At 41.1% G+C, this 16,828-nt stretch overlaps 1 protein-coding gene across 4 annotated transcripts in view; it reads left to right on the top strand.

Annotated features, from left to right (window-relative positions):
* The window catches only part of LOC110525523 (cytospin-A), a 30,077-nt gene extending 27,140 nt beyond the window's left edge, over positions 1-2,937 (top strand). For all 4 annotated transcript variants that reach the window (XM_090237265.1, XM_021605706.3, XM_021605707.3 and 1 more), the window contains one exon: positions 1,245-2,937. In XM_090237265.1, the coding sequence (XP_090093391.1) occupies positions 1,245-1,334 (90 nt within the window). In that variant the 3' untranslated portion in view covers positions 1,335-2,937. The remainder of the gene's footprint in view (positions 1-1,244) is intronic.
* Positions 2,938-16,828: the final 13,891 nt, after the last annotated feature.

The raw sequence follows: 16,828 nt of genomic DNA, 5'->3' as shown, positions 1-16,828 counted from the left end.
TTTCCCAAGCTTTAAACATCCCAAGGAGCACTGTGCAAGCGATAATATTGAAATGGAAGGAGTATCAGACCACTGCAAATCTACCAAGACCTGGCCGTCCCTCTAAACTTTCAGCTCATACAAGGAGAAGACTGATCAGAGATGCAGCCAAGAGGCCCATGATCACTCTGGATGAACTGCAGAGATCTACAGCTGAGGTGGGAGACTCTGTCCATAGGACAACAATCAGTCGTATATTGCACAAATCTGGCCTTTATGGAAGAGTGGCAAGAAGAAAGCCATTTCTTAAAGATATCCATAAAATGTGTTGTTTAAAGTTTGCCACAAGCCAACCGGGTAGACACACCAAACATGTGGAAGAAGGTGCTCTGGTCAGATGAAACCAAAATTGAACTTTTTGGCAACAATGCAAAACGTTATGTTTGGCGTAAAAGCAACACAGCTGAACACACCATCCCCACTGTCAAACATGGTGGTGGCAGCATCATGGTTTGGGCTTGCTTTTCTTCAGCAGGGACAGGGAAGATGGTTAAAATTGATGGGAAGATGGATGGAGCCAAATACAGGACCATTCTGGAAGAAAACCTGATGGAGTCTGCAAAAGACCTGAAACTGGGACGGAGATTTGTCTTCCAACAAGACAATGATCCAAAACAAAGCAAAATCTACAATGGAATGGTTCAAAAATAAACATATCCAGGTGTTAGAATGGCCAAGTCAAAGTCCAGACCTGAATCCAATCGAGAATCTGTGGAAAGAACTGAAAACTGCTGTTCACAAATGCTCTCCATCCAACCTCACTGAGCTCGAGCTGTTTTGCAAGGAGGAATGGGAAAAAATGTCAGTCTCTCGATGTGCAAAACTGATAGACATACCCCAAGCGACTTACAGCTGTAATCGCAGCAAAAGGTGGCGCTACAAAGTATTAACTTAAGGGGGCTGAATAATTTTGCAATTTTTCAGTTTTTGATTTGTTAAAGTTTGAAATATCCAATAAATGTTGTTCCACTTCATGATTGTGTCCCACTTGTTGTTGATTCTTCACAAAAAAATACAGTTTTATATCTTTGTTTGAAGCCGTAAATGTGGCAAAAGGTCGCAAAGTTCAAGGGGGCCGAATACTTTCGCAAGGCACTGTAAATAAATGATACAAAGATGAACAAATGGCAAGGACTTTTTCCAAGGCATTATGTGTCTTAACGACAAAGCTTCTGTCACCCCCGTGGTCTCATTCTCTGCTGCAGGACCTGAATGAGATGGCCAGTACTGAGAGACCAGACTGGCAGAGTGTGATGACCTACGTCACGGCCATCTACAAGTACTTTGAGACCTGATGTGATTTCCCCACCCAACACTGCAAGCACAACCTGCAGCCCTGCTCGGAAGCTCCTCTGACCTCACTGCACCTCCAACACTTCAACTCGACATTCAACTCTGGTGTTATAGCTCACTTCACTGAACCACCCTTCATCCCAGCCGTGCCACACGCCGGCCACTCTCTCTGGTCTAGAGGCCTGCTAGATTTGAATCGCCATAAGAAACATACAAATAAGCTCACTGCAAGCTATTCATAATATTGCTATTGTGAACAGTCTTGCCCTTTTCACTGACACCTTACGTGTGATGGACACACAGCTTAAGGCCACTTCAAGCACCTATTCAGGGCCTGCTCTGTTGGGGATTCTATTTTTACTCTGATCCATTACTGGATAACCCGGTTGAGATGACCCTTAATCCAAATGATCTGGTTAAACCAGTTGGAGAACATGCTACAGACTCTCCCAGTCGTTGTGCCTTGCACCCAGCCTTTACTCTTCTAGCCAAGGGGTTATCCAAAATGTTTCAGCCAAACCATACCCATTGTGTGTAGTATGTTCATGGCACTTATTTTCTATGGAAATAAGAGGGACAAATGGAACACTTTGTCAGGTGCAGGTTCATCTTTTATCATGGATTAAGTGCCTGTTTAAATTGCATCACTGACTTCCTAAGAGAGGTTGTAGCAAAAATGTCTCAATGAAACTGTTTCAATGCTCCATGCTTTCAAAGCATCTTTGGAGAAATCGAAGTGAAGCTTTTTAGAAACACTAGTTTAGAAACACTAGTTATTGAGCAGTTATATGAAAAACACTAGCTACATCATAAGGGATAAAGCTGTCAGGTGCTCTCACGATCACCTGTTAGATTCAAGCTACAATGTTGATGTGCTTTTGGTCTGTTTTTAGGAGCGTGAACATTGCTACAGTAGCATTTTGTATTGGTAACAGAGACCAATGAACTATACGGGACCAACACAATGCCTCTCCGTGACAGCTTTCTCACACAGAACTGTCTTAATCCTGAACCAAAAAAGGAATGTGTTTTTTCTTTATGTGAAGTCCAGGGCTAGACTTGGCAAAAGCCCTGCTTCTTGGTGATTTGATTGGACTGTTTGGCCAGGATGTTGAGTCTCAAGGTTGAACATTCTTCATAGTCACTTTTGTTGTCGTCATCAATCAAGATTGGGAAAGTTTTTCAACTGCAAAATGCATCAGTTTTGCTGCTGGACCCAAATGTATTAACATATTGTTAGTGTTGACACATTACTTCCACCAACGGCAGACTGATTTGCATTCCATACATTGAACTCCCAGGATTGTTCACAGTCCAGTGCTCTTGAACTATAAGATTGATGTGTTATTAGATACTCTGAGCTCAACTCACAATGGATTTAACTAATCGTGTGTGTGTGTGTGTGTGTGTGTGTGTGTGTAAACAAAACTTTTTGTAAGTTGATATATTCCATCTTGCCAGTAACATTTACCTAGCCTACAAAGAAATTTGCACAGCAAATTATAACTACAAGAAATGCTTAAGTAACACCTATGTAAATGATATATCTGTGCTATCTTCACCCATTTTACTTCATTGATATAAAGCCTTACTAACATTAATGTGGAACTCAATTCTACAGTGCCTTGCGAAAGTATTCGGCCCCCTTGAACTTTGCGACCTTTTGCCACATTTCAGGCTTCAAACATAAAGATATAAAACTGTATTTTTTTTGTGAAGAATCAACAACAAGTGGGACACAATCATGAAGTGGAACGACGTTTATTGGATATTTCAAACTTTTTTAACAAATCAAAAACTGAAAAATTGGGCGTGCAAAATTATTCAGCCCCCTTAAGTTAATACTTTGTAGCGCCACCTTTTGCTGTGATTACAGCTGTAAGTCGCTTGGGGTATGTCTCTATCAGTTTTGCACATCGAGAGACTGACATTTTTTCCCATTCCTCCTTGCAAAACAGCTCGAGCTCAGTGAGGTTGGATGGAGAGCATTTGTGAACAGCAGTTTTCAGTTCTTTCCACAGATTCTCGATTGGATTCAGGTCTGGACTTTGACTTGGCCATTCTAACACCTGGATATGTTCATTTTTGAACCATTCCATTGTAGATTTTGCTTTATGTTTTGGATCATTGTCTTGTTGGAAGACAAATCTCCGTCCCAGTCTCAGGTCTTTTGCAGACTCCATCAGGTTTTCTTCCAGAATGGTCCTGTATTTGGCTCCATCCATCTTCCCATCAATTTTAACCATCTTCCCTGTCCCTGCTGAAGAAAAGCAGGCCCAAACCATGATGCTGCCACCACCATGTTTGACAGTGGGGATGGTGTGTTCAGCTATGTTGCTTTTACGCCAAACATAACGTTTTGCATTGTTGCCAAAAAGTTCCATTTTGGTTTCATCTGACCAGAGCACCTTCTTCCACATGTTTGGTGTGTCTCCCAGGTGGCTTGTGGCAAACTTTAAACGACACTTTTTATGGATATCTTTAAGAAATGGCTTTCTTCTTACCACTCTTCCATAAAGGCCAGATTTGTGCAATATACGACTGATTGTTGTCCTATGGACAGAGTCTCCCACCTCAGCTGTAGATCTCTGCAGTTCATCCAGAGTGATCATGGGCCTCTTGGCTGCATCTCTGATCTTCTCCTTGTATGAGCTGAAAGTTTAGAGGGACGTCCAGGTCTTGGTAGATTTGCAGTGGTCTGATACTCCTTCCATTTCAATAGTATCGCTTGCACAGTGCTCCTTGGGATGTTTAAAGCTTGGGAAATCTTTTTGTATCCAAATCCGGATTTAAACTTCTTCACAACAGTATCTCGGACCTGCCTGGTGTGTTCCTTGTTCTTCATGATGCTCTCTGCGCTTTTAACGGACCTCTGAGACTATCACAGTGCAGGTGCATTTATACGGAGACTTGATTACACACAGGTGGATTGTATTTATCATCATTAGTCATTTAGGTCAACATTGGATCATTCAGAGATCCTCACTGAACTTCTGGAGAGAGTTTGCTGCACTGAAAGTAAAGGGGCTGAATAATTTTGCACGCCCAATATTTCAGTTTTTGTTTTGTTAAAAAAGTTTGAAATATCCAATAAATGTCGTTCCACTTCATGATTGTATCCCACTTGTTGTTGATTCTTCACAAAAAAATACAGTTTTATATCTTTATGTTTGAAGCCTGAAATGTGGTAAAAGGTCGCAAAGTTCAAGGGGGCCGAATACTTTCGCAAGGCACTGTATGTAGTTTACATACTTGGCAAGAAAGATATTGGAATGAAGAATGACTGTCATGTTATTGTGCCTCTGCTTATTAGTTTCTGTGGGTTTATTAGTGTGGTTTAATCCACCATCCAGTATAGCGAGGCAAGTGTTAGAAATGTTAAAGGACATTATATATACAAAGTATGTGGATACCCCTTCAAATGAGTGGATTCGGCTTTTTCGGCCACACCCGTTGCTGGCAGGTGTATGGAATCGAGCACACCGCCATGCAATCTCCATAGACAAACATTGGCAGGAGAATGGCATTGCTAAAGAGTTCAGTGACTTTCAACCTGGCACTGTCATAGGATGCCACCTTTCCAACCAGTCAGTTTGTCAAATTTCTGCCCTGCTATAACTGCCCCGGTCAACTTTATTTTTTTTTATTGTGAAGTGGAAACGTCTATGAGCAACAACAGCTCAGCCGCAAAGTGGTTGGCCACACATGCTCACAGAACGGGACCGCCAAGTGCTGAGGCTTCGTATCATGTAACAATCGTCTGTCCTCGGGTGCAACACTCACTACCAACTTTCAAACTGCCTCTGGAAGCAACATCAGCACAAGAACTGTTCATCGGGAGCTTCTTGAAATGGGTTTCCAAAGTGAGCAGCCACACACAAGCACCATGCGCAATGTCAAGCGTTGGCTGGAGTGGTGTAAAGCTTGTCGTCATTGCACTCTGGAGCAGTGGAAACTCGTTCTCTGGAGTGATGGATCACACTTCACCATCTGGCAGTGCGACAGACAAATGTGGGTTTGGCGGCTGCCAGGAGAACGCTACCTGCCCGAATGCATAGTGCCAACTGTAAAGTTTGGTGGAGGAGGAATAAAGATCTGGGTCTTCAGGCTACTTCCAGTGAAGGGAAATCTTAACACTACAGCATACTGACATTTTAGACAATTCTGTGCTTCCAACTTTGTGGCAACAGTTTGGGGAAGGCCCTTTCCTGTTTCAGCATGACAATGCTCCTGTGCATTAAGTGAGAAATATCTAGAAATGGTTTGCACAGAGCCCTGACCTCAACTTCATTAAAACACCTTTGGGATGAATTGGAACGCCGACTGCGAGCCAGACCCAATCGCCCAACATCAGTGCCCGACCTCAGTAATGCTTTTTTGGCTGAATGGAAGCAAGTTCCTGCAGCAATGCTCCAACATCTAGTGGAAAGCCTTCCCAGAAGAGTGGAGGCTGTTATAGCAGCAAAGGGGGGACCAACTCCATATTATTGTCCATGATTTTGTAATGAGATGTTCGACGAGCATGTGTCCACATACTTTTTGGTTATGTAGTGTATGTGACCAGTCTGACTTCATCACACTGCTGCACTGATATCTCTCATAAGCTCATAACATAAGCTGGCTTGTTGCCTTTCGTTTGTTTCCAACCACACTACTGAATAATTTCAGAATGGTACAGGAAGCTGTGGATACTCCCTCGTTGCCGTACCACCTTAGTTTAGGCCCCCATACATCTACTATATAACACACTTGCATGTGGCGATTAAACTTTTGAGGGACTTTAAAAAATAAAAATTATATATATTTGAAAGCACATTAACTCCGGTCTGCTTGCCAGGCACTGCATGGTGATTGAGGCACTCACTGACCAAGCACAACTAGGAGCATGGGTGGTATTTTTTATTTTTTTTTGTCGATCAGTGTGGTTGGAGAGTAAGACTGTGTGGTTTAAGTTGTAGGGAGGGATTGTATGGATGAACACTAATTTGTGAGAGCGCATGAGCTGTGATTTATGTACAGTATTTACTGTTGAACATTGCATAGCATGTTACCTCTAAATCTCATGTATTTATATTTCCCATTACTGCAAACCTGTGGCTAAAATCTGACTTGCATTGGATCCAAACAGTAGTTGGTTTGCTATGATTCTATTATGTGAAGCTCCTCTGCTACTTCTTGCAAAGTACACAATGTAATAATAATTGGGTGGGTGTGCTTACATTTGTCCTATTTCACACTTGTACAAGTGTGTATTATACGCATGTGAATTTGAAATGTTTTTTGCATATCCCTAAGACACCCTCGGAATGTCTCTTGATCATGTTTCAATGTACATTGGTATTGATAAGTGGTACAGTGCCATCAAAGTATTCATACCCCTTGACTTATTCCACTTTTTGTTACAGCCTGAATTCCAAATGGATTAACTACATTTTTTTGATCACATCTACTGCACACAATATCCCATAATGACAACGTGAATGCATGTTTTTAGAGATTTTTGCAAATGTATTAAATTAAATACTGAAATATCTAACGTTTTCACACCCCTGAGTCATTACTTTGTGGAAGCACCTTTGTTAGTGATTACAGCTGTGAGTCTTTCTGGGTAAGTCTCTAAGAGCGTTCCACACCTGGATTGTGCAACATTTGCCCATTTTATTATTTTCTAAATTCTTCAAGCTCTGTCAAATTGGTTGTTGATCATTGCTAGAGAACCCTTTTCATGTATTGGCGTAGATTTGAGTAAACTAACTCGGCCACTCAGGAACATTCACTGTCTTCTTGGTAAGCAACTCCAGTGTATATTTGGCCTTGTGTTTTAGGTTATTGTCCTGCTGAAAGGTGAATTCATCTTAGTGTCTGGTGGAAATCAGGTTTTCCTCAGATTTTTCTGTGCTAAGCTCAATTCTGTTTCTTTATTACCCTGAAACTCCCCAGTCCCTAACGATTAAAAGCATAACATGTTGCAGCAACTACTATGCTTGAAAATATGAAGTGGTACTCTGTAATTTGTTGTATTGGATTTACCCCAAACGTAACACTTTCTTCAGGGGAAAAAAACTTACTTTTTTTGCAGTTTTACTTTAGTGCCTTGTTGCAAACAGGATGCATGTTTTTGAATGCTGTATTCTGTACAGGCTTCCTTCTTTTCACTCTGTCAATTAGGTTAGTATTTTGTAGTAACTACAATCTCAGTTTTCTCTTATCACAGCCAATAAACTCCATGCAACCTATTATGTGAGTTGTTAAGCACATTTTTACTCCTGAACTTATTTAGGCTTGCCATAACAAAAGGGTTGAATACTTATAGCCTCCGTTTTAGCTTTTCATTTTTTATTATTTTGTAAAAAAATCTAAATGCATGATTCCACTTTAACATTATGGTGTTGTGGGTAGGCCTGTGACACACATCTTAATTTAATCAATTTTAAATGCAGGCTATAACAGCAATGTGGAGAAAGTCAAGGGGTGTGAATACTTTCTGAAGCCACTGTATATGTTGTAATTTATGAGGACTGAAACTTTTCCCTAACATTATAGTCTGATATTTTGACATTGTATTATCTATCATCTTGACATATCACCACTGAAGAACATACAGTTGAAGCCTGAAGTTTACATACATTTTAGTTTGGATTCATTAACTCGTTTTTCAACCACTCCACACATTTATTGTTATCCTAACCAACTTGCCAAAACTATAGTTTATCTACTTTGTGCATGACGCAAATCATTTTTACCAACAATTGTTTACAGACAGATTATTTTACTTACAATTCACTGTATCACAATTCCAGTGGGTCAAAGTTGACATACTAAGTTGACTGTGCCTTTAAACAGCTTGGAAAATTCTGGAAAATTGTCATGGCTTTAGAAGCTTCTGATAGGCTAATTTGAGGCAATTGGAGGTGTACCTGTGGATGTATTTCAAGGCCTACCTTCAAACTCCGTGCCTGTTTGCTTGACATCATGGGGAAATCAGCCAAGACCTCAGAAAAAAAAATTGTAGACCGCCACAAGTCTGGTTCATCCTTGGGAGCAATTTCCAAATGCCTGAAGGTACCACATTCATCTGTACAAACAATAGTACGCAAGTATAAACACCATGTTACCACGCAGCCATCATACTGCTCAGGAAGGAGATGTGTTCTGTTTCCTAGCGATGAACGTACTTTGGTGTGAAAAGTACAAATCAATCCCAGAACAGCAAAGGACCTTGTGAAGATGCTGGAGGAAACGGGTACAAAAGTATCTATATCCTCAGTAAAACGAGTCCTATATCGACATAACTTGAAAGGCCGCTCAGCAAGGAAGAAGCCACTGCTCCAAAACCGCCATAATAAAGCCAGACTACGGTTTGCTACTGCACATGGGGACAAAGATCATACTTTTTGGAGAAATGTCCTTTGGTCTGATGAAACAAAAATAGAACCGTTTGGCCATAATGACCATCGTTATGTTTGGAGAAAAAATTGGGAGGCTTGCAAGCCAAAGAACACCATCCCAACCGTGAAAAACAGGGGTGGCAGCATCATGTTGTGGGGTTGCTTTGCTGCAGGAGGAACTGGTGCACTTCACAAAATAGATGGAGTCATGAGGAAGGAAAATGATGTGCATATATTGAAGCAGCATCTCAAGACATCAGTCAGGAAGTTAAAGCTTGGTTGCAAATGGGTTTTCCAAACGGACATTGACCCCAAGCATACTTACAAAGTTGTGGCAAAATGGCTTAAGGACAACAAAGTCATGGTATTGGTGTGGCCATCACAAAGCACTGACCTCAATCCTATAGAATATTTGTGGGCAGAACTGAAAAAGCGAGTGCGAGCAAGGAGGCCTACAAACCTGACTCGGTTTGTTATAAAAATATATATATTTCACCTTTTATTTAACCAGGTAGGCTAGTTGAGAACAAGTTCTCATTTACAACTGTGACCTGGCCAAGATAAAGCAACGCAGTGCAACACAAACAGAGTTACACATGGAATAAACAAGCGTACAGTCAATGACACAATAGAAAAAAAGAAAGTCTATATACAGTGTGCAAATGGCGTGAGGAAATTAACACTGGAGTGATCGATGTGCAGGTAGAAATACTGGTGTGCAAAAGACCAGAAAAGTGTTTGACCCAAGTTAAACAATTTAAAGGCAATGCTACCAAACACTCACTTAGTATATGTAAACTTCTGACCCACTGGGAATGTGATGAAAGAAATAAAAGCTGAAATAAATAATTCTCTCTACTATTATTCTGACATTTCACATTTTTGAAATAAAGTGGTAATCCTAACTGACCTAAAACAGGGAATTTTTACTAGGATTAAACTTCAGGAATTGCGAAAAACTGAGTTTAAATGTATTTGGCTAAGGTGTATGTAAACTTCCGACTTCAACTGTAGCTAGTGCTTGAGTTCATTCAATAAGTTGCTAATTTTCCGTGGCTTCTTTAGACTTGATTTTGTTCCGCATGTTCTTCTGCTTATTTCTTCACCTCATCACAACAAATGTGAAAAGAACTTAAATAATTTTATTTTGTTTTACGGGTCCATTTGTTATAAGTTCATTTTGTTAACTTGAAAGGTTTTAAATGTTTCTAAGCCTTTATTTTCTTTCTTATTAAGGGTACTTTTTGCATTCAAATGAATGTCAGTCTTGCCAGAGTTTTACTTGGTAATAAGGAGACCAAGAGATCCATGGCGTCTTATTCTGGTTTTAAGAAGTCATGGTTGCCACTTAATTGCCGAATGAGTATCTTGAAAGAAAAACGTGTCCGGTTGATTTGATACTGATAATAGAAAGAGTATGATGTTGTGTAGGGAAGTAGACCAAATGCTCATGTATTATGATCATTTTTCTCCTTTTTATAAATGGTTGATTAAGGTTTTATATATGTGTTTACACTTTATTTTGCAGAAAGTAATATTAAAGGATCACTGCAACAGGTACGTGTTTTGTGAACACAATTGTTCATGTGGTTATTTCAGTCATATCTCCTTTTATAGAGTAAAAGGCTATGATTTAACTGAAGCACTAAATGTGTTATAATCAGATTGCTAGTCTGAAGTTTTTAATGAAGGCACTGATAAACAAAACATAATTCCTTGAATCCTCTCTTATGAAACAGGAAACAGTAATACTCTGTATCTGATTCTCTGTAAGAGGGCATATCAAACTACTTGTGTGATTTAGATCATGGTATTATATCAAATTAGATTGGGACATTCATTGTTGGATGAAATAGTGTTTAATTCAGTCAGCTAGCCAGTGGGATTTGGCATACAGCCAGCAGCCTTGTTCTGGTAATTATTTATACATACAGTGCCTTGCGAAAGTATTCGGCCCCTTTACTTTCAGTGCAGCAAACTCTCTCCAGAAGTTCAGTGAGGATCTCTGAATGATCCAATGTTGACCTAAATTACTAATGATGATAAATACAATCCACCTGTGTGTAATCAAGTCTCCGTATAAATGCACCTGCACTGTGATAGTCTCAGAGGTCCGTTAAAAGCGCAGAGAGCATCATGAAGAACAAGGAACACACCAGGCATGTCCGAGATACTGTTGTGAAGAAGTTTAAAGCCGGATTTGGATACAAAAAGATTTCCCAAGCTTTAAACATCCCAAGGAGCACTGTGCAAGCGATAATATTGAAATGGAAGGAGTATCAGACCACTGCAAATCTACCAAGACCTGGCCGTCCCTCTAAACTTTCAGCTCATACAAGGAGAAGACTGATCAGAGATGCAGCCAAGAGGCCCATGCTCACTCTGGATGAACTGCAGAGATCTACAGCTGAGGTGGGAGACTCTGTCCATAGGACAACAATCAGTCGTATATTGCACAAATCTGGCCTTTATGGAAGAGTGGCAAGAAGAAAGCCATTTCTTAAAAATATCCATAAAAAGTGTTGTTTAAAGTTTGCCACAAGCCACCTGGGAGACACACCAAACATGTGGAAGAAGGTGCTCTGGTCAGATGAAACCAAAATTGAACTTTTTGGCAACAATGCAAAACGTTATGTTTGGCGTAAAAGCAACACAGCTCATCACCCTGAACACACCATCCCCACTGTCAAACATGGTGGTGGCAGCATCATGGTTTGGGCCTGCTTTTCTTCAGCAGGGACAGGGAAGATGGTTAAAATTGATGGGAAGATGGATGGAGCCAAATACAGGACCATTATGGAAGAAAACCTGATGGAGTCTGCAAAAGACCTGAGACTGGGACGGAGATTTGTCTTCCAACAAGACAATGATCCAAAACATAAAGCAAAATCTACAATGGAATGGTTCAAAAATAAACATATCCAGGTGTTAGAATGGCCAAGTCAAAGTCCAGACCTGAATCCAATCGAGAATCTGTGGAAAGAACTGAAAACTGCTGTTCACAAATGCTCTCCATCCAACCTCACTGAGCTCGAGCTGTTTTGCAAGGAGGAATGGGAAAAAATGTCAGTCTCTCGATGTGCAAAACTGATAGAGACATACCCCAAGCGACTTACAGCTGTAATCGCAGCAAAAGGTGGCGCTACAAAGTGTTAACTTAAGGGGGCTGAATAATTTTGCACGCCCAATTTTTCAGTTTTTGATTTGTTAAAGTTTGAAATATCCAGTAAATGTCGTTCCACTTCATGATTGTGTCCCACTTGTTGTTGATTCTTCACAAAAAAATAAAGTTTTATATCTTTGTTTGAAGCCTGAAATGTGGCAAAAGGTCGCAAAGTTCAAGGGGGCCGAATACTTTCGCAAGGCACTGTACATACAGTAAGAGTCAAAGGTTTGGACACACCTACTCATTCCAGGGTTTTTATTTTTACTATTTTCTACAATGTAGAATAATAGACATCAAAACTATGAAATAACACATGGAATCATGTAGTAACCAACAAAGTGTTAAACAAATCAAAATTAATTTGAGGTTTTTCAAACCAGCCACCCTTTGCCTTAATGACAGTTTTGCATACTCTTGACATTCTCTCAACCAGCTTTACCTGGAATGCTTTTTCAACAATCTGGAAGGAGTTCCCATATATGCTGACCCACTGCTAAGAGCATCGTTGGGGGCATGTTTGGTTTTTTACATGATCCAGTTGGGGGAGCTGTCCAGTTCCCTGGCGCTGAAATCGATGCCGCTCTCATCTTATGCAAACACCACTAATAGCACACATTTCATGTGAAACATAGGCTAGGCCTATACATTTCGCAGACTATTTTCTTTGAATAAAAATAACAGTCTACAAACTAACCAAATTTTGTAACCTTAATTGATTACAATCCCGGTCGTTGTTTTTTTCTCCGCAGTGCTTTAACACTTTGAAACACAATGTTTTGACTTGGGCCCGGTTTCCTGATAGCGATGGAACTTTTGAGGCTTATGATTGTTTTCATGATGCATCTATCCTACAATGGCCGAAGATGTAACTTGTGTTTCCCAAAACGCCACACAGATAAAACTGTTAAGTGCGTCGTTGGAGCATGTGTCGATACTGATAGGATCAAAAGAAAAGTAGTGCTGCTCTTGAATCAGCTTTCTCCATTCAAATCTTTCAGTATCTCACAATACTGACGACGGATAAGCTCCTAGAGAGATATTACCGCCTACGGCTACAAATATTGAGGCGGCTTAATCTAATGATTACCCGATGTCACAAGAAGGCCAAAAAGATCATCAAAAACATCAACCACCTGAGCCACGGCCTGTTCACCCTACTATCATCCAGAAGTAGAGGTCCGTACAGGTGCATCAAAGCTGGGACCGAGAGACAGAAGCTGTTTTTCAATCTCAAGGCCATCAGACTGTTTAAATAGCCATCACTAGCCTGCTTCCACCCGGTTACGCAACCCTGCACCTTAGAGGCTGCTGCCCTATAGACAGACTTGGAATCCCTGGCCACTTTAATGTTTATGAACTGCTTTACTGATCTCATATGGAGATACTGTAGTCTATTCTACTGTATTTTAATTCATACCACTACGACATAGCTCTATTTATATATTTCTTAATTCCATTCTTTTACTTTTAGATGTGTATTCTTGTGAATCGTTTTTAGATACTAATGCACTGTTGGATCTAGGAACACAAGCATTTCGCTACACCCGCAATAACATCTGCTAAATATCTGTATGTGACCAATAACATTTGATTTATAGGCTATTTGGAAGAGTTCCAATAAAACAACTTTATTCAGAGCAAACAACAAATGTAAACGCCTGGAGTTTGCTAAACGGTGTTGGCACTTAGTGATAAAATAATTTATATGTTTGAAGATGATTAAATAATTCTACCCTGAAACGTAACCATTAGGGAGTACAGTTTATGTAGCATGTAGAAGGAATAATTACAGTATTTAACATAAGTCCAATTAGGTTGGACTGGGAAAGAGAGAAATGTGTGTGTGCCTAAGAAAATACCGAAGAACAATTAAAGTGTGTTTGAACCGACCTGGCTAGGACTCTGAGAAACTTATGAGGACAGGGAGTACTTCAAATCAAATGTATTTATATAGCCCTTCTTACATCAGCTGATATCTCAAAGTGCTGTACAGAAACCCAGCCTAAAACCCCAAACAGCAAGCAATGCAGGTGTAGAAGCACGGTGGCTAGGAAAAACTCCCTAGAAAGGCCAATACATAGGAAGAAACCTAGAGAGGAACCAGGCTATGAGGGGTGGCCAGTCCTCTTCTGGCTGTGCCGGGTGGAGATTATAACAGAACATGGCCAAGATGTTCAAATGTTCATGAATGACCAGCATGGTCAAATAATAATAATCACAGTAGTTGTCGAGGGTGCAGCAAGTCAGCACATCAGGAGTAAATGTCAGTTGGCTTTTCATAGCCGATCATTAAGAGTATCTCTACCGCTCCTGCTGTCTCTAGAGAGTTGAAAACAGCAGGTCTGGGACAGGTAGCACGTCCGGTGAAAAGGTCAGGATTCCATAGCCGCAGGCAGAAAAGTTGAAAATGGAGCAGCAGCACGGCCAGGTGGACTAGGGACAGCAAGGAGTCATCATGCCAGGTAGTCCTGAAGCATGGTCCTAGGGATCAGGTCCTCCGAGAGAAAGAGAGAATTAGAGAGAGCATACTTAAATTCACACAGGACACCGGATAAGACAGGAGAAGTACTCCAGATATAACAAACTTACCCTAGCCCCCCGACACACAAACTACTGCAGCATAAATACTGGAGGCTGAGACAGGAGGAGTCAGGAGACACTGTGACCCCATCCGATGATACCCCCGGACAGGGCCAAACAGGAAGGATATAACCCCACCCACTTTACCAAAGCACAGCCCCCACACCACTAGAGGGATATCTTCAACCACCAACTTATCATCCTGAGACAAGGCTGAGTATAGCCCACAAAGATCTCCGCCACGGCACAACCCAAGGGGGGGCGCCAACCCAGACAGGAAGATCACATCAGTGACTCAACCCACTCAAGTGACGCACCCCTCCTAGGGACGGCATGAAAGAGCACCAGTAAGCCAGTGACTCAGCCCCTGTAATAGGGTTAGAGGCAGAGAATCCCAGTGGAGAGAGGGGAACCGGTCAGGCAGAGACAGCAAGGGCGGTTCGTTGCTCCAGAGCCTTTCCGTTCACCTTCACACTCCTGGGCCAGACTACACTCAATCATATGACCCACTGAAGAGATGAGTCTTCAGTAAAGACTTAAAGGTTGAGACCGAGTCTGCGTCTCTCACATGGTTAGGCAGACCATTCCATAAAAATGGAGCTCTATAGGAGAAAGCCCTGCCTCCAGCTGTTTGCTTAGAAATTCTAGGGACAATTAGGAGGCCTGTGTCTTGTGACCGTAGCGTACGTGTAGGTATGTACGGCAGGAGCAAATCAGAAAGATAGGTAGGAGCAAGCCCATGTAATTCTTTGTAGGTTAGCAGTAAAACCTTGAAATCAGCCCTTGCCTTAACTGGAAGCCAGTGTAGGGAGGCTAGCACTGGAGTAATATTATAAATCTTTTTGGTTCTAGTCAGGATTCTAGCAGCCGTATTTAGCACTAACTGAAGTTTATTTAGTGCTTTATCCGGGTAGCCGGAAAGTAAAGCATTGCAGTAGTCTAACCTAGAAGTAACAAAAGCATGGATACATTTTTCTGCATCATTTTTGGACAGAAAGTTTCTGATTTTTGCAATGTTACGTAGATGGAAAAAAGTTGTCCTTGAAACAGTCTTGATATGTTCGTCAAAAGAGAGATCAGGGTCCAGAGTAACGCCGAGGTCCTTCACAGTTTTATTTGAGACGACTGTACAACCATCAAGATTAATTGTCAGATTCAACAGAAGATCTCTTTGTTTCTTGGGACCTAAAACAAGCATCTCTGTTTTGTCCGAGTTTAAAAGTAGAAAGTTTGCAGCCATCCACTTCCTTATGGCTGAAACACAGGCTTCTAGCGAGGGCAATTTTGGGGCTTCACCATGTTTCTTTGAAATGTACAGCTGTGTGTCATCCGCATAGCAGTGAAAGTTAACATTATGTTTTCGAATGACATGCCCAAGAGGTCAAATATATAGTGAAAACAATAGTGGTCCTAAAACGGAACCTTGAGGAACACCAAAATGTACAGTTGATTTGTCAGAGGACAAACCATTCACAGAGACAAACTGATATCTCTCCGACAGATAAGATCTAAACCAGGCCAGAACTTGTCCGTGTAGACCAATTTGGGTTTCCAATCTCTCCAAAAGAATGTGGTGATCGATGGTATCAAAAGCAGCACTAAGGTCTAGGAGCACGAGGACAGATGCAGAGCCTCGGTCTGACGCCATTAAAATGTCATTTACCACCTTCACAAGAGCAGTCTCAGTGCTATGATGGGGTCTAAAACCAGACTGAAGCATTTCGTATACATTGTTTGTCTTCAGGAAGGCAGTGAGTTGCTGCGCAACAGCTTTTTCTAAAATATTTGAAAGGAATGGAAGATTCGATACAGGCCGATTAGTTTTTTTTATATTTTCTTGGTCAAGGTTTGGCTTTTTCAAGAGAGGCTTTATTACTGACACTTTTAGTGAGTTTGGTACACATCCGGTGGATAGAGAGCCGTTTATTATGTTCAACATAGGAGGGCCAAGCACAGGAAGCAGCTTTTTCAGTAGTTTAGTTGGAATAGGGTCCAGTTTGCAGCTTGAAGGTTTAGAGGCCATGATTATTTTCATCATTGTGTCAAGAGATCTAGTACACTTTAGTGTCTCTCTTGATCCTACGTCCTGGCAGAGTTGTGCAGACTCAGGACAACTGAGCTTTGGAGGAATACGCAGATTTAAAGAGGAGTCCGTAATTTGCTTTCTAATGATCATGATCATTACGATGATCGAGCAGCAGTGAGGGCTCTTCGATACTGCACGGTACTGTCTTTCCAAGCTAGTCGAAAGACTTCCAGTTTGGTGTGGCGCCATTTCCGTTCCAATTTTCTGGAAGCTTGCTTCAGAGCTCGGGTATTTTCTGTATACCAGGGAGATAATTTCTTATGACAAATGTTTTTA

The sequence above is a fragment of the Oncorhynchus mykiss genome, chromosome 6 (genome assembly GCF_057628025.1).
Source record: "Oncorhynchus mykiss isolate SJ-2025 chromosome 6, ASM5762802v1, whole genome shotgun sequence".
Taxonomy (NCBI): Eukaryota; Metazoa; Chordata; class Actinopteri; order Salmoniformes; family Salmonidae; genus Oncorhynchus; species Oncorhynchus mykiss.
Note: the sequence above shows the minus strand (reverse complement) of the source record. Positions and strands in the feature narration are given on the sequence as shown.